Below are 22,301 nucleotides of genomic sequence, written 5' to 3' on the forward strand. Positions count from 1 at the left end.
ACTATCGACTTCCATCCTATCCCCATTTCATCCCCATCTTGGCTCCCCCCACCCCCCCAAACATTGCCCCGACCATGCTAGGACCTTGCTTAACTCATTCTCTCCGCCTATAGCACTGAGTCAATTTTTCAGCTGGTCTAATATTTACCCATTTACTTCGGATTACTCACTGTCCATTATTTCCCCCCAGTTGAGAAAATCCTAAGCAATTCTCCTGGTGGACTGATAATGGTTTCACTGACATTCATTCTCTGTTCACCCCTACCAGAATACTAACTTCTGAAGTTCTCAGATCCTCTCATAATATTCCCTTGGTAAATTGGAACATTATAGTTATCTGCAACTTAGACACTTCCTTCAACAACTTATAAAATCCCAACCTACCCCCTATACGTTAACTGCTTTTGAAAGCCTTTGCAGGGCTTGGCCCCATTCCCCAGGATTGATATCCTTACTTTATTCTTCAATCATTTCCTTTAGAAAACCTCCAATACAGCCTTATCATTTACAATAGGAGAAGGATTTGTGAAGCCAGACACCTGAGGACTGGCAGATCATGACAATAGCCCTCTCGAAAAGCTCCAAAAATGTTCTTATATTGGAGAATTCTTACAAGGTGTTCTATAGATGGTAGTATACACCAGCTATACTGGCCCGATTCATTTCATCTTATTTTCCCCTTTGTTTTCGGGGCTGTTCACAGGAAGGTACTATGGCTCACATTTGGAGTGCAGATTGTGGGTCAGGGTTTACACCCTCCTTCATAACATGTTTCACACTAACCTCAAAAGAGACCCCTACAAGACTCATTGTAAGCCAATATCCGAACTGCTTCATTCTTAAAGCGGAGGTCCACCCTAAAATGGACCTTCCGCTCATCGGATTCCTCCCCCCCTCCGGCGCCACAATTGGCACCTTTCAGGGGGGAGGGGGGTGCAGTTACCTGGATAATCCAGGTAACTGCACCCACTTCTGGGCTAGCTCTCTGCGGAAAGGGGCGTACATTACGCCCCTTTCCGCAAGTACCCGCCCCCTTCCGCAAGTGCCCCGCTGCCTGCTGGGAAACACACAGATCCCAGAGGCAGCGGGGACCGTCCTCATTGCGCAACGCGGCTCGCGCATGCGCAGTAGGGAACCGGGAAATGAAGCCGAAAGGCTCCATTTCCTGATTCCCACACCCAAGATGGCGGCGGCAGCACTCGAGTGTCGATCTAGAGATCGGCTTCGGGTGCCGACATCGCGGGCGCGCTGGACAGGTAAGTGTCACTATTTTAAAAGTCAGCAGCTGCAGTATTTGTAGCTGCTGACTTTTAAAAAAAAAAAAAAACGCGGAGTCCCGGCGGACTCCCGCTTTAACACCAACTGGCTCTGCATCTTTTTACTGCAACTAAGTTGACCATTGCGGGAGCTTGGAAAACCCCTGTGCTTAGCTATGAAGCAGTCAAGAATAGTATAAACGATATTATGATAAAAACGAAAAAATTGAGGACCTTGCCTCGGATACCCATAACAAATCTCTCATGGTCTGGCAGCCGTGGATTGCATACAATCAACCCTCCAGGTTCGATAATACGCTTATTTCAATTGCAGCGATCTCCCATTGCACACTCCTTTGGACTCCTCCCCCTCTCTTCTTTTCTTGGCGTCTTTCCTCTTCCCTTTCCACTTATATTTCTATCTTTTGCTCTAGTTCTTTTTTCTCCTCCCATGTATAAATGTCTCTTACTCACCAGGCCGCCGGCCGTTGGTTTGGTGAGGATGGTTACAGTGATAACATCTTAAAATTTGTATATCATAAATTTAAGTACATGAATACCCATTCTCTGTCAGCTGTATTGTTTTGAACTTTTTTTTTTTTTTTTATTAACAAGTTTGGATACCCAGGTCTTAGTCTACCAGGCATAATAGTTTGAGTATTAAACTCTCTTCATCAAGAACTTAAGGATTTTAGTTAACATTGTAATCACGTGTGTGAATTATATAACGTTCTTTTCAGCGTCCCTCTGTTGGGACCCTTTTCTTTATGCTATGTTCTTATGTAACCATTTCTTTGTTGATTTCATTTGATGATTTTATTTCTTGCAATAAAATCCTTTTGTAAAAGAAAAATGCAGACACACCCTGCAGAAACTGAACCTAGTACCCCATCACTGCACGGTGGTAACTACCAAGCTATAAGTGTTCCTTACACCCCATCTACCTGAACAATTTAGCAACACATAGTGGTTTGTAGTGAGTGTACCGCACTTACCTCCAAGGAAGGCACGCCTCTGCTCATAGGCTGAGGATAGTCCCGCAGCAGTCGTTCTTCATCTAGGAACTTTCCTTCTCTTCCATTACTGTAGGGTTGGTAAAGGCCATAATTGAGGACATCCTTCAGACTCTGATTGAGGGTACACAAGATCCTCTGTTTTGCCACCCAAACGGTGGCATTGGGGTTAAACCTGACGCATTTCTGCAATAGATATAAAGAGAATTGTAAATTGTGTGACTCCAACTGTTTTCCAAAAATATACCTAGAATGGTACTGTGTGGCAGAAAAAGCAAATGAGGTACATCAGATTTCAACCTGCTCTGGTCCAAAAGCCAGCATGTGACATGAAAGCCAACTGAGTAAATCACTGACGTCACTCCTGCGCATGCGCATGGGAGCCGAGACGCGCGGCATTGCGCGGCATCTTCGTTATCGAGGATGCCACGCTCAGTGCACCCGCGCGCCGCTGTCTACGGTGCAAATATCTCCTAAACCGTATAGGTTTGGGAGATATTTCTTGGACCTACAGGTAAGCCTTAATCTACAACCACTTTAATGCACTTTAGCAAACAGATAAAACGCTTTATTGGTACATTTACCAAAATAAAGGGAAGCATATAAGAAAAGTTAATACTTGGCATTTACATACATGCTATCAGGGCTTTTTTTCAGGGGGAACTTGGTGGAACGGTTTCTGTGTTTACAAGTGACAGCTCTACACTTTGTTATGTAACACCCCTGAACTCTGCACTCTGTATGTAATGCAATCCTGGTATTTAATGGCCCTTTAAGACGTTCCTACTGTTCATGAAATTTGACTGACTACACCCGCTATTTGATGGGATTTGGAGGGTATGAGCGGGTGGAGGGGTTTTGGGGGGGGGGGGTCATGGTTGAGTTCCAGCACCTATTGTTTAAAAAAAAGCCCTGCATGCTATAGTAAACTAAGTGACCTTTCTGTTTTAGCTTGGCTGCAGTGCTTGCTGGATAGAGAGATAACTTTTACTTCTTGTATGTAATGGCTCTGTAAACTTGCATCTAAGGTCTCATGTAGACGGACACATTTGGGAGCTCAGCAGAATTCAGTGCATGTGTGTTAGAGTCTCAGGCGTTGGAGTACAGCTGCAGGAAGCACCCTGTACAAACCAATGACAGGCCTACAGACACCATAGCTGTGTGCTTGTGACCACTTAAGGCTCCTGCACACCAATGCATTCAGGCATATGCCATCAAATTCAGCTAATTTCTGCACCTGGGATTCACAGGTGTTGGAGTAGAGCCAGCAGTCTATATGAAACAATAACAGACTTACAGGCACTGTCACTGTACGCCTGTAATTTCTTAGGGATTATGCAAATGAACACATTTGGGTATACACCATCAGAATTCAGCGTATTTCTGCGCTCAGGAGTCAGAGGAGTTAGGAGTTCAACCACAGCATGCACAAATCAAAGACGCGGTGTCAGACGTTGCATCAGTACGCATCTCCGTGGTTACTAGGGTTGCCACTTTTACTTCAAGTCAAACCCGGACACTGTAGTGGCGCACAGGATTTTTTTTTACAGTATAAAGTATACATAAATTTTGCAATTAAATAACATTTCCAATAATATGAAGTTAATCACAAGAGTTCCCCTTTTACATCAGAATCCACAGAGTTCCCCCCTTTTCATCTGAATCCACAGAGTTCCCTTTCACTGTAAGGCGGGACTCTGCAGACTCTGGTGTAAGGAAGAACTCTGGGGACTCTAACATAAGGGATGCTCTGGGAACCCTGATTTAAGGGGGGACACCGAGTACTCCGATGCACGGTGAGGACTCTGATGTAAGGGGGAACACTGTGGCCTCCGGTGTAAAGGGGAACTGTGATATAAGGGGTGCTCTGAGAACCCTGATTTGCCTTAGTGTACTCACTCAGAGGCAGGAGAGAGAAGGGGGGAGACTTCAGTCACAGACAGGGATGGATGGCGAGCTCACTCACCCCTTGGCAGTCAGTACCTCTCATGCAGATGTATCTGAGGCTGCTGGACTTCAAATTTCCATTCCCTACTTTCCTTTGTCTGAGTGTGGGCAGACACAGAGGGGTAGGGGTGGGAGTAAGAGGAGCAGATTGAGCTCTCTTTTCCCATTTGTATGAAGAGGAACTGTTAGTGCTGGATTGGGCAGTGTGAAAGAGAGTGTATCAGACACTCTCAGCTTAGACAACTAAAGCCAGCGACCCTGCTGGGAGGCCAGAGTCCAGTCTGAATAATGTGTCCGGGTTTCAGGCAGTTTGAAACCCAGACACACGAGTCCAAACCCGAACTGTCTGGGTGAATCCCGGACAGGTAGCAATCCTAGTGGTTACACGTGTACAAGGACTGATAAATGGCCCTAGATGCAAACTGTCCGGGGCTGTTCATCGGTCCCTGTACTCGTGTAACCAAGAGGAAAACAAGCTGGCTATATTTGATTCTTCAATGAAACTCGCAGCACATTTTCTTTTTTCACAGTTAACATGCATTAGTTAGGCCTCAGAGACATAGTACATTTGTTCTTCAGAATCGTGTAGCCCTGAGGCCATCAATTCGCTGATACTAGTTTTACTGAATCAATAATTCTAGTGAAAATGATCAACACAATATACAGGATTTCTCCAGAGCAATGCCAGTGCACTCCAGACATACCATAGTTATACACATCCAACATAAAACTAAAACGGTAAATTGAAGAGATCCCATTTCTAGAGAACAAAGAGGATTCTACGATTATTCCTCTGCCTTAGGCAGGCCATAGATTATGCAATTTTCTTTACACCTGTGGTGGAAGGAAAGGAAATTTCACGATTTCCGCCTCGACACAGACCGACAACAATATTGCATTCTACCAGCGGGGAGCCTTCCCTGCCGGCAGAACACAATGATTAGTGTTGCCGGGTATATCCGGTGGCACTAAGCATTTGGGGAAAAAACCAACAGGCTGGTTGTACACAAGTCGCTAAGGCTGTTAAGTGAAAGCACAAAACTTTAAGGATATTCATATTAGATTAAACTCTGGAAGTGTCTGCCCATGACAGCGTTTAGGACTTGGCAAAGTGCATCACTCAGAGGGTGTCAAAACCCATTTAATAAAAGATAATACAGAAGTTCCTGTTTCTGTTAAGTGGGAAACGGTCATAGATGGATTGAGATTCAGTTGGTCTCTACTGGACCGGCCGAATTTCAATCCACCTATGATCAGCTTCAAGCAGTACTACACTGCATCAGAAGAGCACCACAAACCAAAAACACTATTTAATTCAATTTTAATATTCAATGTAATGTTCCATTTTAATAGCCCCCTCCTCAAACTGAGTTGCAGGAAAATGTATTTTCCTTCCAACTATTTAAATTTTCCCCCACCGTCATTCTATCCTAGGCCAGAATGATGTGTCGTCACAGGTCTTGCAGCCTTCTGGGATACTTGCATCACATCTTCCAGGAACTTGTACCATCAGCACACCAAACAGTTGGGGGGGGCTACCGGCCATTGTAATTGCATGGGTGTGTGACATTGTACCCAAATAAAACGTATGTCCTTTTTTTTCCCACAAATAGAGCTTTTTTGGTGGTATTTGATCACCTCTGCAGTTTTTAGTTTTTGAGCTTTAACAAAAAAAGACTGACAATTAAAAAAAAAAAAAAACATAACACTTTACTTTCTGCAATAATACATATCCAAAAAAAAATATATATATATATATATATATATATATATATATATATATATATATATATATATATATATATATATATATATATAAAAATGTATTCATCAGTTTAGGCCAATATGTATTCCACTAAATTTTTTTTATCAAAAAATATCACAATAAGCATACATTGATTGGTTTGCGCAAAAGTTATAGTATCTACAAAATAGGGGATATATTTATAGCAATTTTATAATTTTTTTTTTACATACCAGAAATGCCGGTGATCAGCAATTTTTAGCATAACTGCAACATTGTGGCAGAAAGATCAGACACTTTTTCGGGACCAGTGACAATTATTCAGCAATCAGTACTATAAAAATGCACTGATTACTTTATAAATGGCACTAGCAGGGAAGGGGTTAACATTAGTGGGCGATCAAAGGGTTGTGTCCCAGGGAGGTATTTCTAACTGTGGGGGGAGGGGACTGACTGGGAGTAGAGAGAGATCGCTGTTCCTGATCACTAGGAACAGACAATCACACTGTACTTCCCTGTCAGAACAGGAATCTGCTTTGTTTACACTGGCAGATCCCTGTTATGCCTCTCTGAGGAGCGATGGCGGGTGGCCTGCGGACATTGCGGCCGGCGGACCTGTGCATCGACTCCCCTCGCTGTGCAGCAGGCACACGTGGCCACAGTATCTCATGCAGGAAACAACGTACAGCTACATAGTTTCTTGCAATAGGGCCGCCCTGCTGCAGTATATATGCGGTGGGCAGACCTCAAGCGGTTAAGACACTGTCCTTGTGTCTGCAGAGTTTATCTTGCTCTTTTCTTCTCCCTCCACACAGTCTGTGTCATTGCTGTTGCTTTCTTCCCCCTTCAACAATAAATCTTACATTTCTCAGCTGATCGGCCTCTAGTGGCTTTGATTTTAGGCACAGTGCTGAGAATAGGGAGCAACTGGGCATGTGCAGAGCAGAGTGAGACAGCGTTATACCAGACGTTAAACATTATAATTACTTAATTTTTTCATAGCTATATAGTGCATCCGGAAAGTATTCACAGCACTTAACTTTTTCCACATTTTGTTACATTACAACCTTATTCCAAAAATTCATTATCTTCCTCAAAATTCTACAAACAATACCCCATAATGACAACGTGAATAACGTTTGTTTTAAATCTTTGCAAAACATATTAAAAGAAAAAAAAAAAAAAATCTCATATAAATAAGTATTCACAGTCTTTGCCGGGACATACAAAATTGAGCTCAGGTGCATCCTGTTTCCGCTGATCATCCCTAAATTGTTTCTACAACTTGATTGGAGTCCACCTGTGGTATATTCAGTTGATTGGACATAATTTGGAAAGGCACACACCTGTCTATGTAAGGTCCCACAGTGCATGTCAGAGCACAAACCAAGCCATGACGTCCAAGGAATTGTCTGTAGACCTCAGAGACAGGATTGTATGGAGGCACAGATCTAGGGAAGGGTACAGAAACATTTCTGCAGCATTGAAGGTCCCAGTGAGCACAGTGGCCTCCATTATCTGTAAATGGAAGAGGTTTGGAACTGTTCCTAGAGCGGGCCACCTGACCAAACTGAGCGATCCGGGGAGAAGGGCCTTAGTCAGGGAGGTGACCAAGAACCCGATGGTCACTTTAACAGAGCTCCAGCATTTTTCTGTGGAGAGAGGGGAACCTTTCAGAAGAAAAAAAATTTCTGCAGCACACCACAAATCAGGCCTGTATGGTAATGTGGCCAAAGCCACTCTTCAGTAAAAGTCACATGACAGCCCACCTGGAGTTTGCCAAAATGCACCTGAAGGACTCTCAGATCATGAGGAACAATATTCTCTGGTCTGATGAAACAAAGATAGAATTCTTTAGCCTGAATGGCAAGCGTCATGTCTGGAGGAAACCAGGCACCGCTCATCACCTGGCCAATACCATCCCTACAGTGAAGCATGGTGGTGGCATCATGCTGAGGGGATGTTGTTCAGGGGCAATAAATGGGAGACTAGCCAGGATTGAGGGAAAGATGAATGCAGCAATGTAGAGACACCGTTGATGAAAACCTGCTCCAGAGCACTCTGGACCTCTGACTGGAGTGAAGGTTCATCTTCCAACAGGACAACGACCCTAAGCACACAGCCAAGATAACAAAGTAGTGGATACAGGACAACTCTGTGAATGTCATTGAGTGGCCCAGCCAAAGCCCAGACTGGAACCTGATTGAACATCTCTGGAGATGGAGCTTGAGAGTTCCTGCAAAGAAGAAAAATGGGAGAAACTGCTCAAAAATAGCTGTACCAAGCTTGTAGCGTCATGCTCAAAAAGACTTGAGGCTGTAATTGGTGCCAAAGGTGCTTCAATAAAGTATGGCGCAAAAGCTGTGAATACTTGGGATTTTTTTTTATATATAAAAATTTGCAAAGATTTCAAAAAATTTCTCTTTCATGTTGTATTGTTTGTAGAATTTTGAGGAAAATAATGAATTTAATCCATTTTGGAATAAGGCTGTAACATGACAAAATGTGGAAAAAGTAAAGTGCTGTAAATACTTTCCAGATGCACTGTATCTGCAAAAGGGGCCAAACTGAAGCGATCTAGCAGGACTTAATTTTCTGTAGTTAATTCAACCAAAAACAGATTTTTCAGTATAGAGTTAAAGCTGAGGTTTAAGTATGAATTTTATTACATAGTTGCATTGTTCTAGCTTGGACCAAATATACCGTAAGTACGGTATGTACAATATGTCACATACCTGAATAAATCGACACTACTACAGTGATAGCAGTAGGTAGTAGTAAAAAGAAAAATGCATTAAAAAAAAAGTGTATCTCTTTAAATCCTATGGAACTCATCGCATTGCAGGTCTGCTGCACTTTGAAAATCCTGCATGCTGCAGTTTTTTTTAAAAGCACCATCCATTGTAAGTCGATGGAAAGGCATAAAGAGTATGTGCTGTATGTGTCCCCATTAAGGAGTTTCACTCTCTCTTTGTCCTGTTTACTATTATCAGTGAAAGTAAATAACAAATTTTGGGTTGTCCCCAGAAAAGTAATAGAGGGGAAATCTTCCAATGGGGACACTCGTTCAGGTGACCTGGGAGTGCCCAAGGAATTCCCTTCATCTGAAGGGATTTCCTCATACTTCCTGTTTGGCTATGGGACAGGAAGTGAAGGGAAATCCCTGCAATGAGACACAGATGGCTGAAAAAAAATCTGACAGGGGTTATAAGCCTCCATTAACCACTTAAGGACCGCCGCATGCCATTGTACGTCATCACAATGGCATGTACAGGCACAAGCACGTACATGTACGTGCTTGCCTTCCAGCGGGTGGGGGGTCCGATCGGACCCCCTCCCACTGGATACGGCGGTCCGTTTCGCTTCAGGATCGATCCGGGATGAGGGGATGGCCTTTGGTTTCTGGCCACCCCCTCTCGATCGCTCCTGGCGAATTAGAAGCTTCCTCCCTCTGTGTATAGTAAACACAGGCAGGGAGGAAGTGATATCATTCTCCTCGGGGCGGTCTTATTGACCGGACTACGAGGAGAAGACAGAAAGTAAGTGTGCACCAACACTACACTGACATGTAGGCACACACAGGCACACAAACCCCCCCCCCCCCCGATCGCCCTCCCCCCCCAGTCACAGTGTCACTGATTGCAGTGATCATTTATTTACTGATCACTGCATTCAGTGTCAGTTGTAAAAGTAAAAACTGTCAGGGCAGTTAGTGTTAGGTCCAGGGTAGCCCCCTACCACCCCCCAATAAAGGTTTAAGCCCCCCGATTGCCCCTAGTTAACCCTTTCACCCCCTTTTGCCAGTGTCACTAAGCGATCATTTTTCTGATCGCTGCATTAGTGTCGCTAGGTAGCTAGTTATTTTTTTAGGTTCACCGCCAGGTTTTTATAGCGCTAGGTACCCCGATATACTACCCAATAATGGTTTTAACGCCCCGATTGCCCCTAGTTAACCCTTTCACCCCCTTTTGCCAGTGTCACTAAGCGATCATTTTTCTAATCGCTGCATTAGTGTCGCTAGGTAGCTAGTTATTTTTTTAGGTTCACCGCCAGGTTTTTATAGCGCTAGGTACCCCGATACACTACCCAATAATGGTTTTAACCCCCTGATTGCCCCTAGTTAACCCTTTCACCCCCTTTTGCCAGTGTCACTAAGCGATCATTTTTCTGATCCCTGCATTAGTGTCACTAGTGTCGCTAGGTAGCTAGTTATTTTTTTAGGTTCACCGCCAGGTTTTTATAGCGCTAGGTTCCCCCATATACTACCCAATAATGGTTTTAACCCCCTGATTGCCCCTAGTTAACCCTTTCACCAGCGATCACAGTATAAGTGTCACTGGTGACGCTGGTTAGCCAGTTAGTTATTTAGGTTTCCCGTCAGGTTTTTATATAGCACCAGGGACCCCCATATACTACCTAATAAAAATGTGAACCCCCTGATTGCCCCTAGTTAACCCTTTTACCACTGATCACCGTATAAGTGTTACGGGTGACTCTGGTTAGTTTGCTTTTTATAGCATCAGGGCACCCACCATTTATTACCCAATAAAGGTTTAACCCCCTGATCACCCGCGGGTGATATCAATTAGGTTTTAGGGTCAGGGTCTGCGTCGCCCCAGGCAGCGCTAGGTTAGTGCCAGTACCGCTAACACCCACACGCAAAGCATACACCTCCCGTAGTGATATAGAATCAGCCCAGATACCTGCTAGTACCTGCGTTTTGCCCCTCTGCCCAGCCCACCCAAGTGCAGTATCGATCGATCACTGTCACTTACAAAACACTAAACACATAACTGCAGTGATCGCAGAGTCAGGCCTGATCCCTGCGATCGCTAACAGTTTTTTTTTGGTAGCATTATATATTTAAATCCGGAAGGCAGTGCTTGGTTTTCGGGGTCCCCTACATGGCTAGGCTCCCAAAAAGTCCCCCACATGTGGTATCCCCGTACTCAGGAGAAGCAGCAGAATTTATTTTGGGGTGTAATTTGACTTATGCCCATAGCATGTGTGAGCAATATATCATTTAGTGACAACTTTGTGCAAAAAAAAAAAAAATTTTTTTAATTCCTGCAACTTGTGGCAAAATATAAAATATTTCATGGACTCAACATGCCTCTCAGTAAATAGCTTGGGGTGTCTACTTTCCAAAATGGGGTCATTTGGGGGGGTTTTGTGTTATTTTGGCATTTTATGGCCTTTGAAACTGTGATAGGTAGTGAGGAGTGAAATCAAAAATTTGCACCCTTAGAAATCCTGAAGGCAGTGATCGGTTTTCGGGGTGCCGTACGCGGCTAGACTCCCAAAAAGTCCCACATATGTGGTATCTTCATACTCAGGAGAAGCAGCAGAATATATTTTGGGGTGCAATTCCACATATAACTATGGCATGTGTGAGCAATATATCATTTAGTGACAACTTTTTGTAAACCTTTTTTTTTTGTGTCATTATTCAATCACTTGGGACAAAAAAAAAATATTCAATGGGCTCAACATGCCTCTCCACAACTTCGTTGGGGTGTCTACTTTCCAAAATGGGGTCATTTGGGGGGGGGGGGGGGGTTGTACTGCCCTGCCATTTTATCACCTCAAGAAATGAGATAGGCAGTCGTAAATTAAAAGCTGTGTAAATTCCAGAAAATGTACTCTAGTTTGTAGACGCTATAACTTTTGCGCAAACCAATAAATATACGCTTATTGACATTTTTTTTACTAAAGACATGTGGCTGAATAAATTTTGCCCTAAATGTATGACTAAAATTGAGTTTATTCGATTTTTCTTATAACAAAAAGTAGAAAATATCATTTTTTCCTCAAAATTTTCGGTCTTTTTCCATTTATATCGCAAAAAATTAAAATCGCAGAGGCAATCAAATACCATCAAAAGAAAGCTCTATTTGTGGGAAGAAAAGGACGCAAATTTCGTTTGGGTACAACATTGCATGACCGCTGAATTACCAGTTAAAGCAGCGCAGTGCGAAATTGTAAAAAGACCTCTGGTCCTTAGGCTGTTAATTGGTCCGGGGCTGAAGTGGTTAAAAACGTTTAATTGAACAAACTGAAGTTAGAACCTGATCAGTTTCTATGCAGTGCTCCACCAGATTTTGCACGCTCCAGTTTTAGTAAACCAACCCCATGGATGGGTGCGAGAGTTTTCTTTGAATATAAAAATGAATTAAATAGCATTTTCAGATTGTGGTGCTCAGATACCATTACGTTCCATTTTAACCACATGCAGATCAGTGCATGACAAAGTACATCAGCACATTGGCACAGCTGGGCAAATGGGCGTACAGGTACGTCCCCTTTAAATTGCGGCATTGTGGGCACGTGCCCGCCACGTACTGTGGGACCCTGCCTGCGGCTTTCGTGGACTCGTCATGGAGCGGCACAACGGGGAGATGTAAACAAGGCATTTCCCTGTTCTGCCTAGTGACATGATAGATCTACTGCTCCCTGTCAGTGTTTTTTTTTTTTTTTCATATCGGCCTGAACTGAGAAAGAAATTCGTTTTTTTGGGGGGGGATATTTATTATAGGAAAAAGTAAAAAATATTGCTTTTTTTTCAAAATTGACACTTTTTTTTGTTTATAAAAAACACAGAGGTGATCAAATACCACCAAAAGAAAGCTCTATTTGTGGGGAAAAAAGGACGTAAATTTTGTTTGGGTGCAATGCCGCACAGCCGCGCAAATGTCAGTTAAATCAACGCAATGCCGTATCGCAAAAAGTGCTCTGGTCAGGAAGGGGTTAATCCTTCCAGAGCTGAAGTGCTTAGGACAAACTTTAGGCATCACTACTAGGTCCTAAAACTAAATGTAGCAGTGTACCCAAGAGAAGCAATTTGCATCTCAAGTCAGTTCAATAGTAGCCCTAACAAAAAAAATGTTTTTGTTTTTTTTGATCCTGCAGATTAAACAATCGGATCACTGCTGAAGCTGCAATTATATGATTAATTAAAAAAAAAAAAAAGATCCACAAACATGTTATTTTTCTATTTCTCAACAGAGAATTACCTCCCCCTCACTGAAAAAAGAAATGCAATTTGCCGGTAGCTCTGTGCTACACTTCCCTTTATAACCCAATTTGTGTTATTAGACTTTAGAAGTGGAAATCTGTCTAAACACATTGTGATTGTGTCCTGTAGGCTGAACAATGCCGCCTCCTTTTTCTTTCTGCTATGTGACTACGACTAAATCACGGCATGCAGGAAAAATTATGAAAAAATATCTGCTGTTACATGTGAGCTAGTTCGAGGCAAAAAGTCAGAACGGGGTACAATAATTGGGAGTTACTTGGGGGGCGGAGCTGTCCGCTTCAGGATTTCTGTGTAAACGCGGACAAATTAAAAATACACCGAGGTTGCACCTGGGAGGAAAAGTGACAGCATCTTCTGATAGCCAATCCCCCCCCCCCCCCCCAATTGGGGTAGCAATCCACCTTTGGTCTAAATTGGCCCTAGTATGTGTATGTATGAATGCAAGTTAGGGACTTTAGATTGTAAGCTCCTTTAGAACAAAGACTGATGTGAATGTACAATATACATGTAAAGCGCTCTGTAAATTGATGATGATGTCATTCTACCCAGAGTGAAGAGAGACAAACATTCTGAAAGTAGTTTGAGGGCTGTGACATGAGAAAGAAAAAAGAGAGCACAAGAGTAAAAAGAGCTTACAGTAGTCTCTGTGCATGGGTACTGTTAAACATGACGACATGATGGATGACGAGTCACTTTAACCACTTGCTTACTGGGCACTTAAACCCCCCTCCTGTCCAGACCAATTTTAAGCTTTCAGCGCTGATGCATTTTGAATGACAATTGCGCGGCCATACAACTCTGTACCCAAATGAAATTTTTATAATAGAGCTTTCCTTTGGTCATATTTGATCACCTCTGCGGTTTTTATTTTTTGTTAAAAAAAATGTTAAAAAGACGGATTTTTTTTATTTTTTTATATTTTGTTATAAAATTTTGCAAACAGGAAATTTTTCTCCTTCATTGATGTACACTGATGATGTGGCACTGATGGGAACCGATAGGTGGCAGTGATGGGCACTGATGGGTGGCAATGATGTGCACTGATCAGTTACACTGATAGGTGGCACTGATTGGCACCACTGGTGGGCATTGATAGGTGGCACTGGCAGGGGGTACTGGTGGGCACAGATGAGGCATAATTGCCTCTTCCTCTTCTGGACCGATGTCCCTTGCAGATAAGCCGGTGATCGACTTTTTTTCCTCCTCATGCTGTCATTGTGAAAAAAAGATTACCAAGCTTTTGTTTACATCATGTGATCAGCTGTCACTGGCTGACGGGCCCCTTACTCAGATCTGTGATCACCCGAGTCTCAGTGATCATGGCGCGTGGAGGGAGCGTGCAAAGGGGAGGCCGTCATAAATTCAGGTCCGCAGGTTAACCACTTGCCAACCACTGCACGCCGATATATGTCGGCATAATGGCAGCGGTGGACAAATGGGTGTACCCGTACGTCCCCTTTAATCAGCGGCATTAACGTGACCATGCCCGCGGGACTCGCGGACTTGATGTCTGCCGTGTCCCGGCAATTGTGTCGGGGAGCCGCAGAACGGGAAAGTACATATGTAGACAAGGCATTTCCCTGTTCTGCCTAGTACCATGACAGATCTACTGCTCCCCGTCATCGAGAGCAGTGATCACTGTCATGTGAGTGGAAGCCCCCCCCCCCCCACAGTTAGAATCAATCCCTAGGACACACTTAACCCCTGCATCGCTCCCTAGTGGTTAACCCCTTCACTGCCAGTGTCATTTACACAGTAATCAGTGCATTTGTATAGCACTGATCGCTGTATAAATGACAATGGTCCCAAAATAGTGCCAAAAGTGTCCGCCATAATGTCACATTCACAATAAAAATTGCAGATCGCCGCCATTACCGATAGCAAAAAAAATGAATAATAAAAATGCCATAAAACTATCCCATATTTTGTAGACACTATAACTTTTGTGCAAACCCAAATATATACGCTTATTGCGTTTTTGTTTTTTGTTTTTACCCAAAATATGTAGAAGAATACATATTGGCCTAAACTGAGGGAAAAAAAATTTTTTTTATATATTATTTTCAAATTTTACATTTTTTTTGTTTATAGCGCAAAAAATAAAAACCGCAGGGGTGATCAAATACCACCAAAAGAAAGCTCTATTTGTGGGAAAAAAAGGACGTCAACTTTGTTTGGGTGCAACATTGCATGACCATGCAATTGTCAGTTAAAGCGAAGCAGTGCCAAATCGCAAAAAGTGCTTTGGTCAAGAAGGGGGTAAAATCTTCCGGGGCTGAAGCAGTTAAAGTAAATCTTTCAAAAACCTGAATAGTTCCAAATGAGCTACCATAAAATATCCTTACCCACTGTGAAAACCACATGTCAGAGCAATCAGTATATACAGAGATTTAGGCCCCTTACACACTTGTGCGACTTGTCCTGCGACTTGGGACTGCAAAGTCACATGACAAATTGTACCCCATGATTTCCAATGAGTACCATTCATATCTGTGAGACTTCAAGTCGCACCAACATCAAAGTAGTCCTTGTATTACTCTAGTCTGACTTTGATGCGAGTTAAGGTCCATAGACCTCAAGTTTACCCAGGCATTCCCTGAATTTGTGGCCAAGTCGCGGCAGTGTGACAGGAGCCATAGGCAGCAATAGGCAGTTTATCAGAAGCTTGGACCCATTCCCGTGCACCTTTCAAAGCTCTCCTAAACAGGGAAGCTAGGTCAATCCTTGTAGGGGAATTCAAGATTTTGTTTCAGCTACTTAGATTTGTAAATCTACTTCAACAGGCTTTAAGGCTCTCTGAACGCTAGTCAAAGCTCCTGTCACTTAATAAAACAGTCTTGTTTACACCTGCTTTTGCATTGCTTTTGGCTTTGCTTCAAAAATTATACCCATGTAACTTCAGTGGTGCTTCAAAGCCTCCTTAGAAGTCTATGGCAAAGCTCACTCGAAGCCTCACCGAAACACCAAGCAAAAGCAGGTGTAAACAGGACTGTAAGCTAACCATTTTATTCAGTGACAGGAGCCTTGACTGGCATTCAGAGAGCTTTAACAAAGCCTGTCCGAAGCCTTGTTTTGAAGCAAGTGTAAACTAGCCCTAAGGCTGTCAGCAAATCGACCTATACAAATTCAGCAGTGCCTAAACATGCCTAAAAAGGAGAGCAACTGAGCATGTGCAGAGCAGGGTGAGGCAGTGTATTACTGGTCTATAAACAGTATAAGCACTTATTTTTAATGTTATACATAGCTATACCTGCAAAAGAGACCCGCCTGAAGTGATCTAGCAGGATTTAAATGTTCTGACTTATTTCCACATTAAGTCATAACCAAAATATTTGGATACAAGTAAAAACCAGCAGCTTTTGCTACAATTTTGTTTGCAAAGTTTTGTTTGTAGATTAGCCCACTTTAATGAGTCTGGAGTCACCAAATAAAGATTGGGTATACCTATGAAGATGACTGATTTTTAGGGTGACCATTGGTGTAGATATACCATGTTTTGTGCTGCCAAAGAATTTGCTGGCATCAATATACACATTGTGTCATTCAGTGCTTATAAGGCTTGGTTCACACCTATGCAGGCTGCATTTGATGGGTTTGTTTTGCAATTTGTTTACACAAAAGTTGTTGATGCATTTTTAATGGTGTCTGTTGTCTTGCAGGAGAAATCATGAAAAACACAAGCACTGCATGTGTTTCCGCTGCCTTTCCATCAAAGTCTATGGAACCAAAAAGCAACCTGCTGCAGGAAAAAAAAAAAGTCCCTGACCCTTTCCAAAAAACTCTCCGGTGGAAAACACACAGATGTGATTGTGGCTCATAGAAAGCCATGTGTTTGTACAAAACTGAAAAACGCATAGGTGTGAACGAGGCCTAAAACAAGAATTGAGTTTTCTCCTGAACAGCACTCACTGTTTGTTGCAGGTCTGGGATTACAATCCTGATGACCATGGTGTTGGTCTGAATATCCTCCAGCCTGCTGGTTGGACGTTCGGCCGTTGCCCTGATGGTGTCATAGATGGTCTCCTCCTTTGAGCTGTCAGATTCGGACTCCATTGAATAGTCTGAAAAGCTCTGCGCCATCTCATCTTCACTGGAAGTGGGACTACGCGGCATGTTCTGCGGATTTCACCATAAAGAGCTGCAGAGAGACAACATATAAAGATTACATTTCAATAATGTTTATTGAAATAACAAGATATTGTCGTACAATTACAAACACTTTTGATTACTGGTAACAACTAGCCACAAATATTACATTTTGCTAACTAAAAAGACTGGATACCTTTCATGACAATATTTAAAATATCATTTTTTATATTTTATTTATTTACATGAACCAAACTACACATCACTTCCAGAGGGGCCTAAAACAGTACTTGTTCATGAAAGGGGAAAATAAATATGTCTGTAACCGTCTAAAACGAGTTTGCCAGAGTTAAGCTTTAGGCCTCATGCACACTGGACGTTATGAAAACGCCAGTAGCTTTGCAGTGAGTTTTTCAACTTTTTTCAAACTTTTTTGCAATAGCGTTTTTTAGCGTTTTGTTTTGTTTTTTAAAGAAATTTTTTTTTTAATTTTTTTTTCAATGGATCAAAAACGTTAAAAACCACTGGTGAGCGACATTTTTGAGCGTTTATTGACGTTTATCAGTAGGGATGAGCCGAACACCCCCCGGTTCGGTTCGCACCAGAACTTGCGAACGACCCCCGCGTTCGGTACGAACGTTAGAACCCCATTGAAGTCTATGGGACTCGAACGTTCGAATTGGAAAGTGCTAATTTTAACGGCTAATATGCAAGATAGTGTCCTAAAAAGGGTTTGGCGACCTGCCTCCTGCCTCAGGGGACATGGGTCACTGCAAAAAAAAGTTTTAAAAACTACCGTTTTGGCGGGAGCACTGATTTTAATGACGATTAAAGTGAAAAAAAAAAGTGAAATATTCCTTTAAATATGGTGCCTGGGGGGTGTCTGTAGTATGCCTGTGAAGTGCCACGTGTTTCCCGTGTTTAGAACAGTCCCTGCACAAAATGACATTAAACGGAAATAACACCATTTAAAACTGCTTGCGGTTTTAATGTTATATCTGGTTCCTGCAATATGGTTGAAAATCATTGAGAAACATGGCATGGGTAGCCCTCCCTGCCCATTACCAGCCTATTTGGGTCTTGTAGCATATTAAGGGGAACCCCGTACCCATATTAAAAAAAGGAAATGCGTGTGGCCCCCAGGCCCTATATACTCAGAACAGCAGTATACAGGCGGTGCAAACAAGACAGGGACTGTGTAGGTTTGTTGTGTTAAGTTGAATCTGTTTGTCATTTTCAACCGGTACATTTTTAAAGTGTAGCTCCAGTCAAAAAAACTATCTTTAAGCTTTTTGGAAAACATAGGGAAGGGTTATCACCCCTGTATAATTTGTTTTGTCGTCCATCTTTTTTCATCTCACTTGCTGCTGTCTCCTTGCGTTTGCAAGTAGGAGATGTTTGTAAGTTGGATGTTTGAAAGTAGGGGCCTGCCCTATATTATAGCGGTATGTACTGGGTACAGAGCACGCAGACAGCACGCACTATCTCCTAACATTACTGACTGCAAGCTCTATTATTAACCACTTGTTAGCCCAATGTTTGCATAAAGTGAAAGATGAAGTTATGCTGAGTAAATAGATATCAAACATGTCACTCTTCAAAATTGCACATGCCCGTGGAATGGCGCCAAACGTCGCTACTTAAAAAATCCCCATAGGCGACGCTTTAAATATTTTTTTACTGGTTACATGTTTTGAGTTGCAGAGGAGGTCTAGGACTAGAATTATTGCTCTCGCTCTAACATTCTCGGCGATACCTCACATGTGTGGCACATGCGAGCACATGGGGACATGGGCGCTTTAATTTTTATTTTATTTTTTTATTGTTCATTTTACTTTATTTATTTTAGTTTGACATTTTTTTTCCCAAAAATATATTTTTGATCACTTTTATTCCTATTACAAGAAATGTAAACATCCCTTGTAATAGGAATATGGGGTGACAGGTCCTCTTTACAGTGAAATCTGGGGGGTCAATATGACCCCACATCTCACCTCTAGGCTGGGAAGCCTGAAATAAAAAATAAAAAAAAGATTCTGGCTTTGATCGTACTGGCGAGTTGGTAGAAGCACCGGAGGGCGGTGAGGGGTGGGGGGCGTCTATGGCTGGGTATTTCAGGGTATCACCGAGTATGGCTGGGTATCTCTGAGTATGGCTGGGTATGGCAATTTATGGCAGGGTATTACAGAGTATTGGCGGGGTATTGGCGGGGTACTACAGAGTAATAGCAGGGTACTGCAGAGTATTGGGGGTACTGCAGAGTAATGGCGGGTACTGCAGAGTATTGGGGGTTACTGCAGAGTAATGGGGGTTACTGCAGAGTAATGGGGGGTACTGCAGAGTAATGGCAGGGTACTGCACTGCAGAGTAATGGCAGGGTACTGCACTGCAGAGTAATGGCAGGGTACTGCACTGCAGAGTAATGGCGGGGTACTGCACTGCAGAGTAATGGCGGGGTACTGCAGAGTAATGGCGGGGTACTGCAGAGTAATGGCAGGGTACTGCACAGCAGAGTAATGGCAGGGTACTGCACTGCAGAGTAATGGCGGGGTACTGCACTGCAGAGTAATGGCAGGGTACTGCAGAGTAATGGCAGGGTACTGCACAGCAGAGTAATGGCGGGGTACTGCAGAGTAATGGCAGGGTACTGCACAGCAGAGTAATGGCAGGGTACTGCACTGCAGAGTAATGGCGGGGTACTGCACTGCAGAGTAATGGCGGGGTACTGCAGAGTAATGGCAGGGTACTGCACAGCAGAGTAATGGCAGGGTACTGCACTGCAGAGTAATGGCGGGGTACTGCACTGCAGAGTAATGGCAGGGTACTGCAGAGTAATGGCGGGGTACTGCAGAGTAATGGCGGGGTACTGCAGAGTAATGGCAGGGTACTGCAGAGTATGCACTGGTATTGAGGGGTTAAATTCGGTGAGCAGCGATGTGGGCACTGCAGATGCAGCCCACATCGCTGCTGACACCGATCTCTTTCCCCTCCGCTGTACCGATCGGTACAGAAAGGGGAGGGAGGAACAGGCGTCATAACATGACGCCGGTTTGTTTCCAAGTGATCACTCCGTCATTTGACGGAGCAATCACGTGGTAAACGGCCGCTATGCTCTCGAGTGCGCACACCTCGGGGCACGCGAGAGCAGAATTCTGGGAGGCCGTTAATTATAACGGCCTCTCTGAGTTAAACAACCGCCCTTAAGCCGTTAATCGGCAATGGGCAGTTGTTAAGTGGTTAAAGCTAGATCACTAGCTATATAGGTGAGGTGAATATAGTGGTGTATACTGCAGTCAGGGCACAGACAACAACCACTACACAGCAGCAAGATAGGAAATCAGCCAAAAACGATTGGTGTGTACTGTGTTGAAGGTACACAGAACACCCACTGCTTCAGATGCAAAGTAACACACTACAGGAGGCCGCCTTAAAGGCGGCCTTATATAGTGTGGGGCGTGCACTACACAGCCTGAGCTATGATTGGCCACAGGCAGGATGCCTGTGGCCAATCATGGCTCTCCTCGCTGCCGGCGCTGCGATTGGCCAAGCATGCGGGGTCACAGTGCATGCTTGGCCAATCATCGGGCAGCAATGCACTGCGCCAACGCAGTGCATTGTGGTCCGCGCGCGCGTCACTCGAATTTTGACGCGAACGGCCAAAACGTTCGGAATTCGCCGAACGCACGAACAGCCAATGTTCGAGTCGAACGTACGTTCGACTCGAACACGAAGCTCATCCCTATTTATCAGTGTTAGAGTGTTTTTACAGCTGAAAAATGTCCCAGAACCCACTAGTTTTGGGGTTTTTTTTACTGCTCAAAAACACCACTGCCCAAAACTGCTGATAACAGCCTATGTGTGCATGAACACATAGGATAACATGATGGAGAGTTTAATGACAGTAGAAAAAAAAAAACATCTACAGCCAAAAACAGCTGCTGTAAAAACGTCAAAAAATGCCCAGTGTGCATGAGACCCCGGGGTGGCTTCACAGTGCCCCGCTGTGCAGAACATCTGTGCATCCCTGTACGGGTAAATAGGGTCCCCACATGGGTGTATGCTGTGATACACCCATTTAACACAAGGCCTTAGAATCTTCTTTGGGTTTAAAGTGCTGTCTGTATACCAGTTGGGGAGATTTTCCTGCACTTCCTGTGCTGACACCTATTGAAAGAGACAGGAAGTGAAGGTCAATCCCCCCCCCCCCCCACTAGGTATACACAGTGTTAAAAAAAAAAAAAAAAAGAAAAACAGATCCCTCTCCATCAAAGCCCAATATGAAGATAATAGCTGCTGTTGTAAATATTTCACGATTGATTTTTTATTTTTTTTTAAAGGAAAGCTATGCTGAACACCATTTATTTTGTATGCCAGAACCTATTAAATACACATGATAAATACATTAAATGAGACACAGCTGGGAGCACATAGCTTATGAAGGCAAATGCTTCAGAGACACAAGCAAAATACATAAAACAAACAAAACCAAAAAATTACACATATTTCTATTAAGGTAGAAAGATAATTTTATTAAACATAATATATTCCCTGAGCAAGTTTTAAATGACAACAAGCAGTACTAACAATGTGATCCTGTTTCAGGCAGTAGTGTTACTTCTCAGTAAATTGCAACATTTAGCTTTGGTCCATTTTCTGATACTACAAGCAGCTGTCACTGGCCACTTTCAAAATAAACAGGACTGTTTATAGAAAACACAGCCATGTGATGAAAGTGACAGAGACAAATATGTTGGTTAACTTCCCAGCGTGCTACAAAGAGCACAACACTAAACTTTCAGCGTCTCGTAAAAGCTCTATTTAGTACATACTGTATACTGATAACTATAATTCTGAAAATCATCTGGATTATTCTCCTGGAGCTCCAGCAGCAAAGGCATATGACATAATTGGTCACGATTAATAAAGCAACCAAGAACTCCTCCTCCTTCTGTTCCTGGACTGGACTTGAGTCAAAGCAATAACTCCAAGGTCAATAATAAATAACACATTACCTCCTCTGATTCCGCAACATGTCTGGTTGACGAACGGCAGTTAGGAAACTAAATTAAAAGCGTGAAATTAAAAGTGCTAAATGAAAAGCACCAATCAGCACTCAAACTTCTACTAATACGAAATTAGCAGAAGGAGCCCAAAGGGTGGCGCTAAAGAGCTGAAAAACCACGGAGTACGTCACTATGTTTGTATTTGTTGGCCGACAA

General features: G+C 43.2%; 1 protein-coding gene across 8 annotated transcripts in view; it reads right to left on the reverse strand.

Moving 5' to 3' along the window:
- Positions 1–22,301, reverse strand: part of SHANK2 (SH3 and multiple ankyrin repeat domains 2) — a 1,084,923-nt gene that overhangs the window by 797,577 nt on the left and 265,045 nt on the right. For all 8 annotated transcript variants that reach the window (XM_077462543.1, XM_077462526.1, XM_077462535.1 and 5 more), the window contains exons 2-3: positions 16,906–17,134; positions 2,252–2,455 (exon numbers count right to left, since the gene is read on the reverse strand). In XM_077462543.1, coding sequence (XP_077318669.1) covers positions 2,252–2,455; positions 16,906–17,109 — 408 coding nt within the window. In that variant the 5' untranslated portion in view covers positions 17,110–17,134. The remainder of the gene's footprint in view (positions 1–2,251; positions 2,456–16,905; positions 17,135–22,301) is intronic.

The sequence above is a fragment of the Lithobates pipiens genome, unplaced genomic scaffold (genome assembly GCF_037356315.1).
Source record: "Lithobates pipiens isolate NorthernLeopardFrog02 unplaced genomic scaffold, aLitPip1_a1.2 Scaffold_10, whole genome shotgun sequence".
Classification (NCBI taxonomy): Eukaryota; Metazoa; Chordata; class Amphibia; order Anura; family Ranidae; genus Lithobates; species Lithobates pipiens.